Source organism: Zingiber officinale, chromosome 7B, assembly GCF_018446385.1.
Source record: "Zingiber officinale cultivar Zhangliang chromosome 7B, Zo_v1.1, whole genome shotgun sequence".
Classification (NCBI taxonomy): domain Eukaryota; kingdom Viridiplantae; phylum Streptophyta; class Magnoliopsida; order Zingiberales; family Zingiberaceae; genus Zingiber; species Zingiber officinale.
The window spans coordinates 100,368,337-100,383,833 of record NC_055999.1 but is presented as its reverse complement, the minus strand read 5'-3'; the positions used below and the strand labels follow the sequence as shown (position 1 = coordinate 100,383,833).

Genomic DNA, 15,497 nt, shown 5'->3' with positions numbered 1-15,497 from the left:
TCTTGTATCACAGATAAGGGCAAAGAATGGATGACCTGAAGGAGCTGTAGGAGAGGCAAGGAGATGTGTGTGGTGGTGGCTCGGGTAAGACAAATGAAGACCTGCTTAAGTTATTTGGTTATGTTAACATGGACTAGTGTGTTATGTTTTGTCCGTATGACTTTAAAATATTTTTAAGTGTTTTTATTTTCAAAAGAAATGTTAATATGCATATATGCTTCCGCAAATAGAAATGGTTAAGTACGTAACCCCGCACCCTACTAGCAGGAGGGGCGGGCGTTACAGTTAGAGTTTAATCGGACTTGTACTCTGCTATATCCAATGGACTTCTAAAGGCTGAGCCTTTGTGAGGTCTTCGTGGGGAGTTAGGACTTCTAGTGGACCTAAAGCAGTGCAAGATAAATTTGTTGGAGCAACGGGGTCGACAAGAGGGGGGTGAATTGCCTGTACAAAACAAAGCTAAACCCTTCTCAATCTTTTAACTCAGATTAGTAGCACATTTATAAAAAGAAAATTGAATAATTAATAAAATAAAAGAGACTAAAAAATTATTTGGTTACAACGTAGGTGGTTGTTAATCCAAGGTAAAAGAAAACACTAAAAAGATTTCCTTCGGGTAGGCGGAGAAGCCTGTTACACTCGTTGAACGCTCAAAAATGTGGTGGGAAATGAATACAAGAGTTGTTATTAATTTCCTAGGTCCAGGGGTCTTTTTATAGCCCATGAAAAATGTTATTCACAGTTTGCAAGGAGCTAGCCTTCAAAGAGGTCCAAGGCGCCTTCCATCAGATAGAGTTTATCCACCAATGATAAAACTTTATCCTCGGCTAACGGCTAGTGAAGGCACCTTCCATAGGCTGGAAGGCGCCTTTGCACTGTTCATCGAAGGTGATGTGCATAGATTATATACACTTACTTAGTATGATTTGACGCACATTTACATATTTTATGCATGTTTTAGCTATGCACTTTCATACTCTTTATCTTACTTTCAGTATAATTACTCTTCTTTATTCGAAGATATGCTCTTGTGTATTTTCTGTTTACAGGAGTCGAATCTGGAGAGGAAATGATGTTCGTGGTCGATCCAGTCAACAAGCGAAGGAAGACAGCACTGGCCATGTGAGCCACACGACCATGCCAAAGAAGCAAGGAGGAAAATGACTTTGGCCGTGTGGTGCGTGTAGCTTCACCAGAGGAGAAGCATGACATGGTCGTATGGATCCACACGGTCGTGTCACCCAACAGCGTATCCAGAACATAGTCGTGTAGATCTACACGGCTGTGCAACACTTCCAGAGAGAAAGCAAGTCTAGGCTATGTGTGCCACACGACCGTGCAAGATTTCCAGAAGCCAAGATTGGCTAGGTCATATGAGCCACACGGTCATGTAAGCCATCTAGAGACAAAGCAGGGCACGACCATGTGAAGGTCACATGACCGTGTGACCCTGGCCGAGAGCAGAATGGGTGAGGCCATGTGAAGGCCACACAACCATGGCACAAGCCGTGTGGTGCCCGTACCCTGCTCTATATAAGGGGATTTCTTCCTCTTTCAAAGGGGAGGAGGCTCTCCCTTTGGGGAGATCCAATTTGGGGTTGTTCTTCACCTTCTCTAGCCTTGATCCGGCAAACCAAGACTATCTCCATCTCCATGTCGACTACAGAAGCTAAGGATTAGTTCCGAAGATCACTCATCATCTCTAGATAAGCATTTCTTTTCTCTCTTCTCGATTGGGGTTGAAATGTTTGTAATCTCCTTGTTTTCGGATATCTATCTTTATACTATGGAGTAGATTCATTGTTCTAGGATTAAGGGAGTATTTGTAGTATGATTTGATGTAAGATCTCATGGATATGTCAATTTCCTATCTAGATGATGTTGGTATATTTTGTATCTATTTGATCTTATGTGGATTCTTGTGTTTGGACCTAATTATCATGTTTGATTGAATATTTGTGATGCTTGTGGATCTCGTAGAGGGATACCCTAGATTGTGTTACCGAGGGGCGTTAGTGATAGGCTGCCCCGCTAACAGACGTCTAGGGGTCACCTTGAAAGGTGAAGCTAGTCTCTACAAGGAGGTGGGATAGTTGAATGCGTTTAGTTCCTACACCTTTATGTGGATTGAGTGGTGATGTGTTTCTGTGTTGTATGACCAAGGGGCATTGGTGATAGGCTATCCTGCTAACGGACTTCATAGGGATCATAACTATCTAATCGCTAGAGGTGTAGATCAAAGTCCCTTGTCGGTTGTCTTCTGTAAGAGAAAACCGACAACTTCCTACAAATGTATGTCAATTGAGGATATGAATTAGAGGACCATGCTACATCAATGAATATCAAAATGAAATCGAATTCCTAGAATACTCACAAAACCAAATACTTCATTTACTTTCCTATTTCTATTTTCTAGTTGCTTACTTAGTACATTCGCTACCTTGTTAATTGTTTAGCTAATTCTATGTGAGACGTCTCTTGTACTTATAACCAGTCCCTGTGAGATCGATAATCTTTTATTACCGATGACAAAACCATGCACTTGCGGTTGAGTAACAAGTTTTTAGCGCCGTTGTCGGGAACTGCGTCTATAACATTAGAAATAATCATTTGAGTTAGACTAAACTTTTCTTTTCTTTTCTATTACATAGTTGTAACTAGTCTTAGAAATTCTATTTTCGCAATCTTACCTTGCATTTCTTATTACTTTTTCTGTAATTTTCCTTATTGCAATTCAAATTGTGCATTTTATATTTTCAGTATTTCGGTGAGAAAATTTTGTGAAAAAAAAAACATGTGATCTTGTTCTTTGTATGCGAAGATCTAACTTTGCAGGTGATTTGTTACCTTTTGATCCAGAAATTGATAGAACCTTTCATAGAAGAAAAACCTCGCAAAGACATCTAGAAGAACAAGAACACTCAAATGTGGCAAACAAACCACTGAAAGATTATGCAGCACCGTATGCAAGAGGACTTCGTTCTAGCATCACAATGCCATCTATTGAAGCCAATAATTTTGAAATCAAGCCTGCGATAATCACTATGGTATAACAAAATCAGTTTGGAGGTGGACCACACGAAGATCCTAATCAACATCTTGAAGTTTTCTATGAAATCTGTGGTACAATGAAAATGAAAAGTTTTCCAGCAGAAGCAGTGTGATTATTATTATTTGGATTTTCTTTGAGAGACAGAGCCAAACAGTATATCCACTTGGGAACAATGTGAGCAACAATTTCTGGACAAATTCTAACCTCCAGGCAAAACTACTTGATCCGGTTGTGTAAGGGCATGGGAGTAATTAGTTGGTGAAGGAAGGACAGTTTGGTCTTTTTAAGTCCAATTAGGTTTGACTTTAAAGGGAAGCAGGGTTCGGCTTTTGAAGAGGGGCTTTTTTGGGTTTGGTTCGCCGCCAGGGACAGAGGGGAGGACCACCTCTCTCTCTCCCGTGCTCAGCTCATCACCGGCGCCAGGCGCCGCCGCTAGGAGGAACATAGGGGCATGGCTTGCTTCATGTTTTTTTGCAACCACCTCCTCTCGCCGGTTACAGCTCCGACGCCTATTGCCATCTATCCTCCTCTCCTCGCTGCTGTCTGCTCCCCTGCGGCCAGCCGCCGTCAGCAGCCTCCGCCGCCTTCTTCCGCGGCCATAGCCACAGCGTCGGCTAGTCCTCTAATGCGCTCCACAGCGCCTGTGACGCCTCTATCGCACTCCGCATCGCCGTCGAGTCCTCATTAGCGCTGGGCTCAGAGATTAGCATAGCCGCCTATAGTGACCGCCGCCGCCCCTTACAGCACTCAGTGCTGCCTCCAGCGACTGCTGTCATCACTGTCGCCTCCTCCTAGTCGAAGAGCGCACGGGCAGCGGGCGCTACTTATGCTGTTTACCTATGCCGGCCTTTGAGCTGGGATTGGGTTCCAGCCATCGAGCCAATGGGTTTCACTATTCACGTCATTATTATGTTGATGGGTTATTATGCTTAGGAGTTGCAGGTATTATCCGGCCTGCGAGCCGTCTCTTTGGACCCCTGCTACATTAGATCACAGGCCACCGCGCTATGACTTGATCAGCATCACTATCAGCTCATCCATCCATCCGAGGGCGCCCCCCTGGGCCAGGGTACGTTCTCGTACCTTCTTTGCATTTATTTCAATATTCTATTATTATCCGGATATTTATGCATTTGTAGGATTCGCCTCGAGCACCGAGGTACCAGAGACCGGGGGAACCCGGTCGCTGGATACAGGTACAGTTGACCGGAGGAGGAATTCTGACGATCTGGTCAACGTAGCGGACAGCTCATCGACCGGGTCATGAGGATGCGGTCAACCTTCCAGACACGTCACACCGGCAGATTCGTTTTCTCAGCTTCCAAACAGGATCAAATTGACGTCGTCTGTGGGAACGCGCCTGATCTGGAACGTGAAGATGGACGACGCCGGAGAGTTCTACTATCCTCATGACCTAGGTCAGTCTTTCCGTTATCTGTTCTCGGTTAGTTATGTGATTTGTAGTAGTTCTTCGAACCAAGGCCCCCGAGACGATCGGCCGGGAGGGGCTCGAAGCCGAAGGCCCCCGAGCCGATCAGCCGGGAGGTTTATATCCGAGCCAGGGGCTCGAAGCCGAAGGCCCCCGAGCCGATCGGCCGGGAGGTTTATATCCGAGCCAGGGGCTCGAAGCCGAAGGCCCCCGAGCCGATCGGCCGGGAGGTTTATATCCGAGCCAGGGGCTCGAAGCCGAAGGCCCCCGAGCCGATCGGCCGGGAGGTTTATATCCGAGCCAGGGGCTCGATAGCGAAGACCCCCGAGCCGATCGGCCGGGCGGATTATATCCGAGCCAAGGGCTCGATAGCGAAGACCCCCGAGCCGATCGGCCGGGCGGATTATATCCGAGCCAAGGGCTCGATAGCGAAGACCCCCGAGCCGATCGGCCGGGCGGATTATATACGAGCCACAGGCTCGATGGTGAAGACCCCCGAGCCGATCGGCCGGGTTTGAATTAGCCCTTAGGGCCGTCTAGCCCAGACGTTAAACCGTAGAGTCGAACCGGCGACTATAAAAACCCCGGCTTGAAGACCGTCTAGCCCAGACGTTAAACCGTAGAGTCGAACCGGCGACTATAAAAACCCCGGCTTGAAGACCGTCTACATGGACGAGTTTATCAGATATTCTATCTCGCCTGCTCGGGGTTGAGCGCTTTAGTTATTTCATCTCCCCCGTTCGGGGTCGAGGACCAGCCAGATATTCTCTCCCGCTCGGGTCGAGCGATCACACCGGTCGAGGACCAGCTTGAGATATCCTATCCACTCGGCACCGTCCTATTCAGTACCACGCGATTGCCAGTCGACATTTCACGATCGTTCTTTCGATATCCTATAGGCTGCGCAGTCAGCACTTTCATAGTCGTCCGCCCGGCATTTATCCGACCGATCGACATCATTCCGGTCGCACGCGCGGCATCTCCCGCCCCACATCTATCCATCCGATCGCCGTCATTTCGATCGCTCGCACGACAGCGTTCGTCTAGCATCTATCCATCCGATCGACTGCACTTCGATCATCCGGTCGGTATCTTCATGGTCGCGTACTAGGCATCGCTCGTCCGCTCGGTCTACTTGTTGTCCAGCGTGTTGTTCGGTCTGCTATGCTTGCACTCGTCATGCGCTTGTTGTTTTGCCGCTCATTTGATGTTTTGTAATTCGCTCGGCCTCGGGCCGATTATCGACTTGATCCGCTCGGCTTGATTACTATTTCATTCGACACCACTATTATAGCGACCGTTCGAGCGACATCATATTATTGGTTCAGTGATTTGGCTTTGACATCGAGAGTGGTTCAATTCTTTGCAATAGACTGTCCGGTCAGTCGGACTCACGCCTCCTTCGACTAGACTTGAAGGGGAGGCTTGTGATCCGGTTGTGTAAGGGCATGGGAGTAATTAGTTGGTGAAGGAAGGACAGTTTGGTCTTTTTAAGTCCAATTAGGTTTGACTTTAAAGGGAAGCAGGGTTCGACTTTTGAAGAGGGACTTTTTTGGGTTTGGTTCGCCGCCAGGGACAGAGGGGAGGACCACCTCTCTCTCTCCCGTGCTCAGCTCATCACCGGCGCCAGGCGCCGCCGCTAGGAGGAACATAGGGGCATGGCTTGCTTCATGTTTCTTTGCAACCACCTCCTCTCGCCGGTTACAGCTCCGACGCCTATTGCCATCTATCCTCCTCTCCTCGCTGCTGTCTGCTCCCCTGCGGCCAGCCACCGTCAGCAGCCTCCGCCGCCTTCTTCCGCGGCCATAGCCACAACGTCGGCTAGTCCTCTAATGCGCTCCACAGCGCCTGTGACGCCTCTATCGCGCTCCGCATCGCCGTCGAGTCCTCATTAGCGCTGGGCTCAGAGATTAGCATAGCCGCCTATAGTGACCGCCGCCGCCCCTTACAGCACTCAGTGCTGCCTCCAGCGACTGCTGTCATCACTGTCGCCTCCTCCGGCAGCGGGCGCTACTTATGCTGTTTACCTATGCCGGCCTTTGAGCTGGGATTGGGTTCCAGCCATCGAGCCAATGGGTTTCACTATTCACGTCATTATTATGTTGATGGGTTATTATGCTTAGGAGTTGCAGGTATTATCCGGCCTGCGAGCCGTCTCTTTGGACCCCTGCTACATTAGATCACAGGCCACCGCGCTATGACTTGATCAGCATCACTATCAGCTCATCCATCCATCAGAGGGCGCCCCCCTGGGCCAGGGTACGTTCTCGTACCTTCTTTGCATTTATTTCAATATTCTATTATTATCCGGATATTTATGCATTTGTAGGATTCGCCTCGAGCACCGAGGTACCAGAGACCGGGGGAACCCGGTCGCTGGATACAGGTACAGTTGACCGGAGGAGGAATTCTGACGATCTGGTCAACGTAGCGGACAGCTCATCGACCGGGTCATGAGGATGCGGTTAACCTTCCAGACACGTCACACCGGCAGGTTCGTTTTCTCAGCTTCCAGACAGGATCACTGTTCATATGAGAAATTTGATAGCAAGCTTTAGACAATCATACTCTGAATCATTATTTGAAGCATGTGATAGATACAACAATATGCTCAGACAATGCCCACATCATAGACTGGAAAAATAGCTAGTTCTATATATATTTTATAATGACATCAACTATCATACAAAAGTGTCTCTAGATTCTGCAACCGGAGGGACACTTATAAACAAAAGCCTAGATAAAGCTGAGAACATTATTGAAAGTGTAGCACAAAACCATCATTAATGGGCAATAGAAAGAAGTAGAGGTTATTCATAAACAAACTCAATTAAAGCATTAGGAAAATTTGATGTAGATGCAATTACTTTGATGTTTGCAAAACTGGATGCTCTTACTAAAAAACTGGAAAATATGGGAACAAATTCTAGCACGGTCAATGTCATAGTGTGTGTTTGTGAAATATGTGGAAGCACAGATCATGCTCAAGATTCATGCCCATTGGGAGTCATCTCTGCACAAATTAATCAACTTTAGCAATGTGATGCTATCATGAGTTACAATCAAAGACAGAACAATCCATACTCCAACATAAACAACCCTGGTTGGAAGAATGATCCAAACTTCTCTTATCGTACTAATCAAGAACAAGGACCATCCTCGGGGGCTAGACTAAGCTACCAGCTTGGGCAATAAAACTTTCAACAACAACAACCTTCACAAGGCTATCAATTTTCTAAATTAGAGAAAATGCTTGAAGAAGTCATTTCTGGTCAAAACGAATTGAAGCAAGAAATCAAGCTATTAAATCAGAGAATGGATAATTCAGAGAAACACTAGAAAATGCAAGATAGCCAAATTGCCCAGATAGCTTCTTCATCTTTAAGAGCGTCAGGTCAATTTCTTGGAAAACCTGATGTCAATCTAATGGAACACTGCAACAGAATTGAGCTTAGGAGCGGACAGACCTTGGGAGATCCTCAAAAGACTGCTCCAAAAGGGATGAAAATTCAAAAAGAATTCTTTCCTCCAACACTTGAATCAGTTCAAATTCAAGATGATGAGGAGAATACCAAGAAGATTGAAGAAACTCTTCCACTTTACCCTCAAAGCCAAGCAATCTTTTTTCCTCAAAGATTAGTCATGTTGAAGAAGGATGAAGAATTTGAAGAGAGTTCTAGTGGACTTAGAGCGGTGCTGGATGAATTAACTATTCGATAGATCTTAGCCACTCGGGTACTAAGAGGATCTGACCCGTGTAACATCCGATCGGCTCTGAGGAGTTGTGTCCTCCTGAAATATCCGATTCAAAACATCTGATTGGCCAATGCTATACAAGGAAACCTCTCGTGTGCTCATTAGAACATTGGGGAATGCTTGGTCACATGTATTGGGGTTTCGTGATCTTTGCTAATGTTCGATCGACTTTATCCAATCGAACTTTAGGGCATCACGTCGATCGGCCTTCGGGAGTTAGCTTGAGACCAAAATGTTTAAGTTGACCCTTCAAGACTTTGACTCTCTTGTCAGCTAGCTCATTTGAATTTGATACCACTTGATGTTCTTACATTATTCGTCATATCAACCTATAACTCTCGATAAGGCATATGATAACATATTATTTTCTCTAGGAATCGATCCATAACGACGAAAATACTCATCCAAAGCTTATTCGAAGAAGTTGACTCGGCGAAACAAGTTTAGTGGGGATTGCCTCTGAAACTGGATTCTTTGGTTCACTTTTTATAGACTAGAGGATGGTTCATAATGCAATTGCGGTCTAATCGTGACCGCAATTGATTGCTATCTCTCCCTAAGTTCATATTCTCATCCAAGTTATAGTTTGGGTCAGGGTAGGCGGTCGAAGGTCGTCGCTTTACGTGGTGCCCGACAACCTGGCCACCTGCCCACCACCGACAGCTTCCGACCATTAATCCTAACTGAATCTATAACTTAGATAGAAAAATAAATCTAAAAGGATCACAATTAATTATAATTAAATTGTGACCATAAATAGATAGTTATTGTATTATGGACCATCTCAAAAATAGTGAATAGGAAACAAAATAAATTCACAGATGGTATAATTAATGACTTTTTATATAATAATGGTAATTAATCACGCAATACTTTAATCATTTATTTAATTACGATGAGTACAAATTAAGTCCACATCAATCAGAAGAAGAATGAGCGTTTAGTCCTTGAAGAAACCTTGCCACAGCAGCCTTGCTCGGCCCCACCACGTCAGTCTCCAAGGCCTCGGCCACGGCTGCGTCAGGCACCCCGGCCAGCTTGGCCGCCACGGCCGCCGTCGCGTCCATCCGCAGCAACGGCCATCCCAGCGACGCCAGTTGCTCGATCTTCTTAACCTGCTTCTCCATCAGTTCCCGTGTGTTGGCCTTCATGGCCGCAAGGGCCGCCTCAAACGCCTCCTCTGTTCGCCCATCTTCCCCGGTGAAGTAGGCCCGAAACTCCGACACCCCGATGGCCTTCCCCAGCCCGGGATGCTGATTCTTGGAACCTTCTTCGGTCGCGAAGTAACGATCCAGCTCCTCCACCATGCCCCTCTCCACCATCCCATCGATTCTCCGATCGAGGCTCTCTGTTAGCACCTCTGCATCCACATGCATCCAAATGAAGCAGCCGTCGTACCGCAGCTCATCCAATCGATGCTCGAGCGACGCGTAGTGTTCGGGATCGCACAGACCCGTGAGCAACGCGAAGACGAACGAGTTCGACCCTCCGACGACGATGGGGATGCAGCCGCGGGCGGCTATGTCGCGGATTGTCTGGCTCGCCAAGGCTTGAAAGTCAGAGGCAGACATCTCGCCGGCGGCGGGATCGAACGCGTCGAACAAATGGTGCGGCACGCCGCGACTCTCCTCCCTCGAGATTTTGTTCGTGACGATGTCGAGGCCGCGGTAGACTTGAATCTTGTCGGAATTTATGACTTCGCCGGAAAATGCGGCGGACAATTCTATAGACAGATTGGACTTGCCCGTGCCGGTGGCGCCCATGATTACGACTATTCTGTCCTTTTCTTCACCGTGCGTTTCATCCTCGTCGCCATGGCTCGACATTTTCTTCTTCTTCTTCTTTCTCTCTTCACTTTTTAATTTTAATTTTAATTTTGGTCTTTATATATTAATTCATTGTAACATAAGATTTCTATTTTTAAAAAAAAACAAAACTGCGAGTAAAACAATTTTGCGTTAGTAGACTGCTATATATGAAATCCACAACAGTTTTCCACCAATTTTTTTTTCCAATTTTAGTAAGCAGTATGTGCTCAGATAAATTCAAAGAAAAATGACATCAACTACTTTGTAAGTGAACTTGTAATATAATTTTTTCAATTTTATTTTGGGTGTTTAGAAGCTAACTCTAATGGTCAATTGATTATTTTGAAGATGATATTAAGACTAATATTTCTAAAAAATAATTACTTAGATTTACTAATGCAATTAATACTTTGATAATAATAATGGCATCCCAATCTTATCCCACTAAATACTTTATAAATGACATCTGATTATTCGGTATAATTTTAAGATACAAGAATTTGCCCTGATTCGGTGATGAGAGCTAACCCCTCACAGGATTGTTGCCACGATGAAAATTAAAGCCTAGACGATCAACACCCCTTATCGTTGACTGGTCTAACAACCAAGTTGCCCGACTGGGGGAAGGATGGTCAGGCCGATATCAACCTGATTGATCCTGTCCGAGTCACTGAATCGACGGACGCTGGGCACGTGGCGCTCTCCTCTATCTCCGACCAGCTGCACAGACCTCCGGCGAAGTATGGGCTTGTCAGAGGAGCTTGCCTGACCCCTTACTGCTACAGTCCGAGCACGTCTCTGATGGGACAGCATAATCTTCTGATGAGATAGCATAATCTTCTGTCTTGTCATTCTAGCCCTTCTGTTTCCGCACCGAGCGGCATGCCGCTCGGCAGTCTCATCACGTCCGACCGGACTAAGGTATACGTCCGTTCGGGGTATTCCTGGTCATGTGCTCTGGACTGTTCGCAGTGTTGATACTTTATTCCTTCGGTCGAGCGGGCCATCCGCTCGGCACTACTATACTGTTCATCATGAGCGTCGGAACCCCGACTTCCCGCCGAAGTGTATTGCTTCCGCTCGGAAGCTTCAGCCGGTCGTCACCATCATTATCCGCTCGGCCAAGCTTCTGGTTGGCCTTTTACCTTTCGACCTCCACGTGGCGTTGACTCTGCTAAATGGGGACTCCCATTCTTATTGCCGGATCACTTGCCTCCCCTTCAAGTCTAGTCGAAGGAGGCGATTAGTCCGACTGACTGGACTATTGTATCGCCGAACGGCTCTTCCAGGAAATCATTATCCGCTCGGCCGATGAGGCGGTAATTACGGCCTCCGTCAACGCCATCGTCCCTCCTTTCTTGTGCTCGAAAGGGGATTTCTGTCGAAGTATTTTTGATAAGCGAGTCGAACGGCCGTACGTTGCCTTATCCTTCCGCTTGGACGTTTATAGACGCCGGCTTGTCTCCCGGTTTCCCGGCCGGAGGGTTTATAGACGCCGGACCGTCTCTCGATTTTTAACGACAGAGCTCGTCGGCGCGGATATTTATAGCCGGTCGGCGCGGCTCTCAATCTTTAACGACGAAGATCGTCGGTCTTCCGCTCGGACGTTTATAGACGCCGGCCTGGTTTTAGTATTTATAGTTTCCGCGGTTCCTTCTCGATTTTCGCTCGTCCGCTCGGGATATTTATAGTCGCCAGACCGTTCGATCTTTAACGACGAAGATCGTCGGTCTTCCGCTCGGACGTTTATAGACGCCGGCTCGTCTCCTGGTTTCCCGGCCGGAGGGTTTATAGACGCCGGACCGTCTCTCGATTTTTAACGACGGAGCTCGTCGGCGCGGATATTTATAGCCGGTCGGCGCAGCTCTCGATCTTTAACGACGGAGCTCGTCGGTCTTCCGCTCGGACGTTTATAGACGCCGGCTCGTCTCCCGGTTTCCCGGAGGGTATAGACGCCGGACCGTCTCGATTTTTAACGACGGAGCTCGTCGGCGATATATATCGGCGCGGCGCTCGATCTTTAGCGACGAAGCTCGGTTCCGCTCGGACGTTTATAGATGCCGGCTCGCCTCTCGATGTTTAGATCGGCGACGGCTCTCGATTTTAACGACGGAGCTCGTCGGCGGGATATTTATAGTCGCCGGGCCGGCTCGATCTTTAACGACGGAGCTCGCCGCGATATTTATAGCCGGTCGGCGCGCTCGATCTTTAACGATAAGCTCATCGGTCTTCCGCCGGGCTTATAGACGCGCCTCCCGCTTTCGGGGTTATAGACGCCGGACCGTCTCGATTTTTAATGACGGAGCTCGTGCGCGGATATTTATAGCGGTCGGCGCGGCTCGATCTTTAACGACGGAGCTCGCGGGCGCGGATATTTAAAGCCGGCGGCGGCTCTCGATCTTTAACGACGGAGCTCGTCGGCGGATATTTATAGCCGGTCGGCACGGCTCGATCTTTAACGACGGAGCTCGCCGGTCTTCCGCTCGGACGTTTATAGACGCCGGCCCGTCTCCCGGTTTCCGGCCGGAGGGTTTATAGACGCTGACCGTCTCGATCTTTAACGACGAGCTCGTCGGCGCCGCGGCTCTCGATCTTTAACGACGGGCTCGTCGATATTCCGGGCGGCTCTCGATCTTTAACGACGGGCTCGTCGGCGCAGATATTTATAGCTCGGCGCTCGATCTTTAACGACGGAGCTTCGTCGGCGCGGATATTTATAGCGCGGCCCTCGATCTTTAACGACGGAGCTCGTCGGCGGATTTATAGCCGCCGGGCCGGCTCGATCTTTAACGACGGAGCTCGTCCGCGGATATTTATCGGCGCGGCTCTCGAACTTTAACGACGGAGCTCGTCGGATCGGCTGGCTCGTCGCTCGATATTTAACGACGGAGCTCGGGCGGATATTTATAGCCGGTCGGTGCGATCTTTAACGACAGAGCTCGTCGGGCTTTTAAGCCTAATTTGGATTTACTCCCGGCCGAACGGCACAGGTCTTCGAATTGAGCCTTGGCTCGGATAATATACTCCCGGCCGGGGCCTTCGCCGCCGAGCGCTTGGCTCATATAATTTACCTCCGGCCGCACGGGGCCTTCAGATACTATACCTCCTCGAGCAGCTTCGAGGTGAGTTCGATACTATACCTCCGCAGGCCTTGGCCGATAATTTACCTCCCATGAGCGGCACGGGCCTTCAATACTATACCTCCACCGAGCTGGCCTTCGTCGGCGCTTGGCTCGGATAATTTACCTCCCCGAGCGGCACGGGCCTTCAGATACTATACTCCAGCACTGGGGCCTCGTCGTCGAGCTTGGCTCGGATAATTACCTCCCACGGCGGCACGGGGCCTTCAGATACTATACCTAACGGCTCGGGGCCTTCGTTGCCGAGTGCTTGGCTCGGATAATTTACCTCCGAGCGGCACGGGGCCTTCAGATACTATACCTCCTGCTGAGCAGCTTCGTCGCCGAGCGCTTGGCTCAGATAATTTACCTCCGGCCGAGCGACGGGTCTTCCCATCGAGCTCGGGCTCGGTTAATATGATCCCGGCCGAGCGGCACAGGCTTCCCATCGAGCCTTTGGCTCGATATACTCCCGACCGAGCGGCACGGGGTCTTCCCATCAAGCCTTTGGCTCGGTTAATATGATCCCGGCCGGGACTTCCCCATCGAGCCTTTGGCTCGGTTAATACACCCCCGGCGGCACGGGGTCTTCCCATCGAGCCGTCTAATATACTCCCGGCCGAGCGGCACGGGCTTCCCATCGAGCCTTGGGCTCAGCTAACCCCGGCCGAGCGGCACGGGTCTTCCCATCGAGCCCTGGGCTCGGTTTATACCCCCGGCCGAGCGGCACGGGTCTTCCCATCGAGCCCTGGGCTCGGCTAAGGCCGCGCGGCACGGGCTTCCCATCGAGCCTTGGGCTCGGCACACACCCCCGAGCCGGCACGGGTCTCCCATCGAGCTCGGGCTCTTACATCACACCCGCCAAGCGCACGGGTCTTCCCATCGAGCCTGGGGCTCGGATATGATCCCGAGCGGCACAGGCTTCCCATCGAGCCTTTAGCTCGGCTAATACACCCCCGGCCGAGCGGCACGGGTCTCCCATCGAGCTCGGGGCTCGGTTAACACCCGAGCGGCACGGGGTCTCCCATCGAGCTCGGGCCCGGCCTCTTATATGATCCCGGCCGGCGACAAGCTTCACATCGAGCCTTGGCTCATACACACCCCGGCCGAGCGGCACGGGTCTTCCTATCAAGCTCGGGGCTAACATACTCCCACCGAGCGGCACGGGTCTTCCCATCGAGCCGGGCCGGTTACATTATGATCCCGGCCGAGCAAGACAAGCTTCCCATCGAGCCTTGGCTCCCAATACCCGCCCGAGCGGCACGGGTCTTCCCATCGAGCTCGGGGCTACACTCCCGGCCGAGCGGCACGGGCTTCCCATCGAGCCTTGGGCTCGGATAATACAGCGGCACGGGGTCTTCCCATCGAGCCTTTGGCTCGGCTAATACACTCCCGGCCGAGCGGCACGGGGTCTTCCCATCGAGCTCGGGGCTCGGTTAATACACTCTCGGCCGAGCGGCACGGGGTCTTCCCATCGAGCTCGGGGCTCGGTTTCCGGCCGAGCGGCACGGGAGTTTTTACTCAAGAAACTACAAATTTATGAGCAACAGAAATAATTGAAGAACTGACCTGCCGACCAGCAGGGGATCTGACCCAATTTCTTGACTCCCGAATACCCGTGGAGTGAGAAGAATATATATACTTGTCGAAACTCATCAAGTCTTCCTCGTCGGACCGATATCGGGGCAGGCGTTGCTCCCGCTTGAATTCCGGTCGGGCCCCCATTTTGCCCCCATTTCGCCTGTTGCTCCGGTCGGTCCGCTCAGTTGTGCTATCCGCTCAGCTTGAGCCTTCTATTTATGTTGCTCCACGAGCTTAGCCGCTCTTGCCTCAATTAGAGCGTCGGGCCTCTCCTGGGAGAGCATCACGGTGTGAGGTCATCCAGCCTCGTCCATCTATTCCGCTCGGATACAGGCGCGTTCCCACAGACGGCGCCAATTTGATCCTGTCCGAGTCACTGAATCGACGGACGTTGGGCACGTGGCGCTCTCCTCTATCTCCGACCAGCTGCACAGACCTCCGGCGAACCTGCACAAAAGTCGTGCCGGGGAGGGGTCCCCGGCGACGACCCTCCGACGCTCAAGTCAGGCAAGAAGAAGACGATGAAATAGCTCCGAAGATCAGAGTTTTCATACCTCCGGCGAAGTCTGAGGGCTCTTATATAGAGCTCTGAGGAGGCTGATGCACATACACCGAGGCACACACGTGTCCTCAGCCCATACCCAGTATGGGCTTGTCAGAGGAGCTTGTCTGACCCCTTACTGCTATAGTCCGAGCACGTCTCTGATGGGACAGCATAATCTTCTGATGAGATAGCATAATCTTCTGTCTTG

The 15,497-nt window shown here is 49.9% G+C and overlaps 1 protein-coding gene and 1 non-coding gene across 2 annotated transcripts; both read right to left on the bottom strand.

Moving 5' to 3' along the window:
- Window positions 1-7,010: 7,010 nt before the first annotated feature.
- LOC122007490 lies at window positions 7,011-7,117 on the bottom strand. Its single transcript, XR_006118983.1, has one exon. It is a non-coding gene; the product is annotated as a small nucleolar RNA R71 (small nucleolar RNA).
- Window positions 7,118-9,095: 1,978 nt separating this feature from the next.
- On the bottom strand, window positions 9,096-10,063 carry LOC122004617 (adenylate isopentenyltransferase-like). Its single transcript, XM_042559474.1, has one exon. The coding sequence runs from the start codon at window positions 10,061-10,063 to the stop codon at window positions 9,155-9,157; it is 909 nt and encodes a 302-aa protein (XP_042415408.1). The 3' UTR covers window positions 9,096-9,154.
- Window positions 10,064-15,497: the final 5,434 nt, after the last annotated feature.

Excerpts from the sequence above, each read along its gene's own strand:
- LOC122004617 (XM_042559474.1), bottom strand. The coding sequence starts at position 10,063 with ATGTCGAGCCATGGCGACGAGGATGAAACGCACGGTGAAGAAAAGGAC.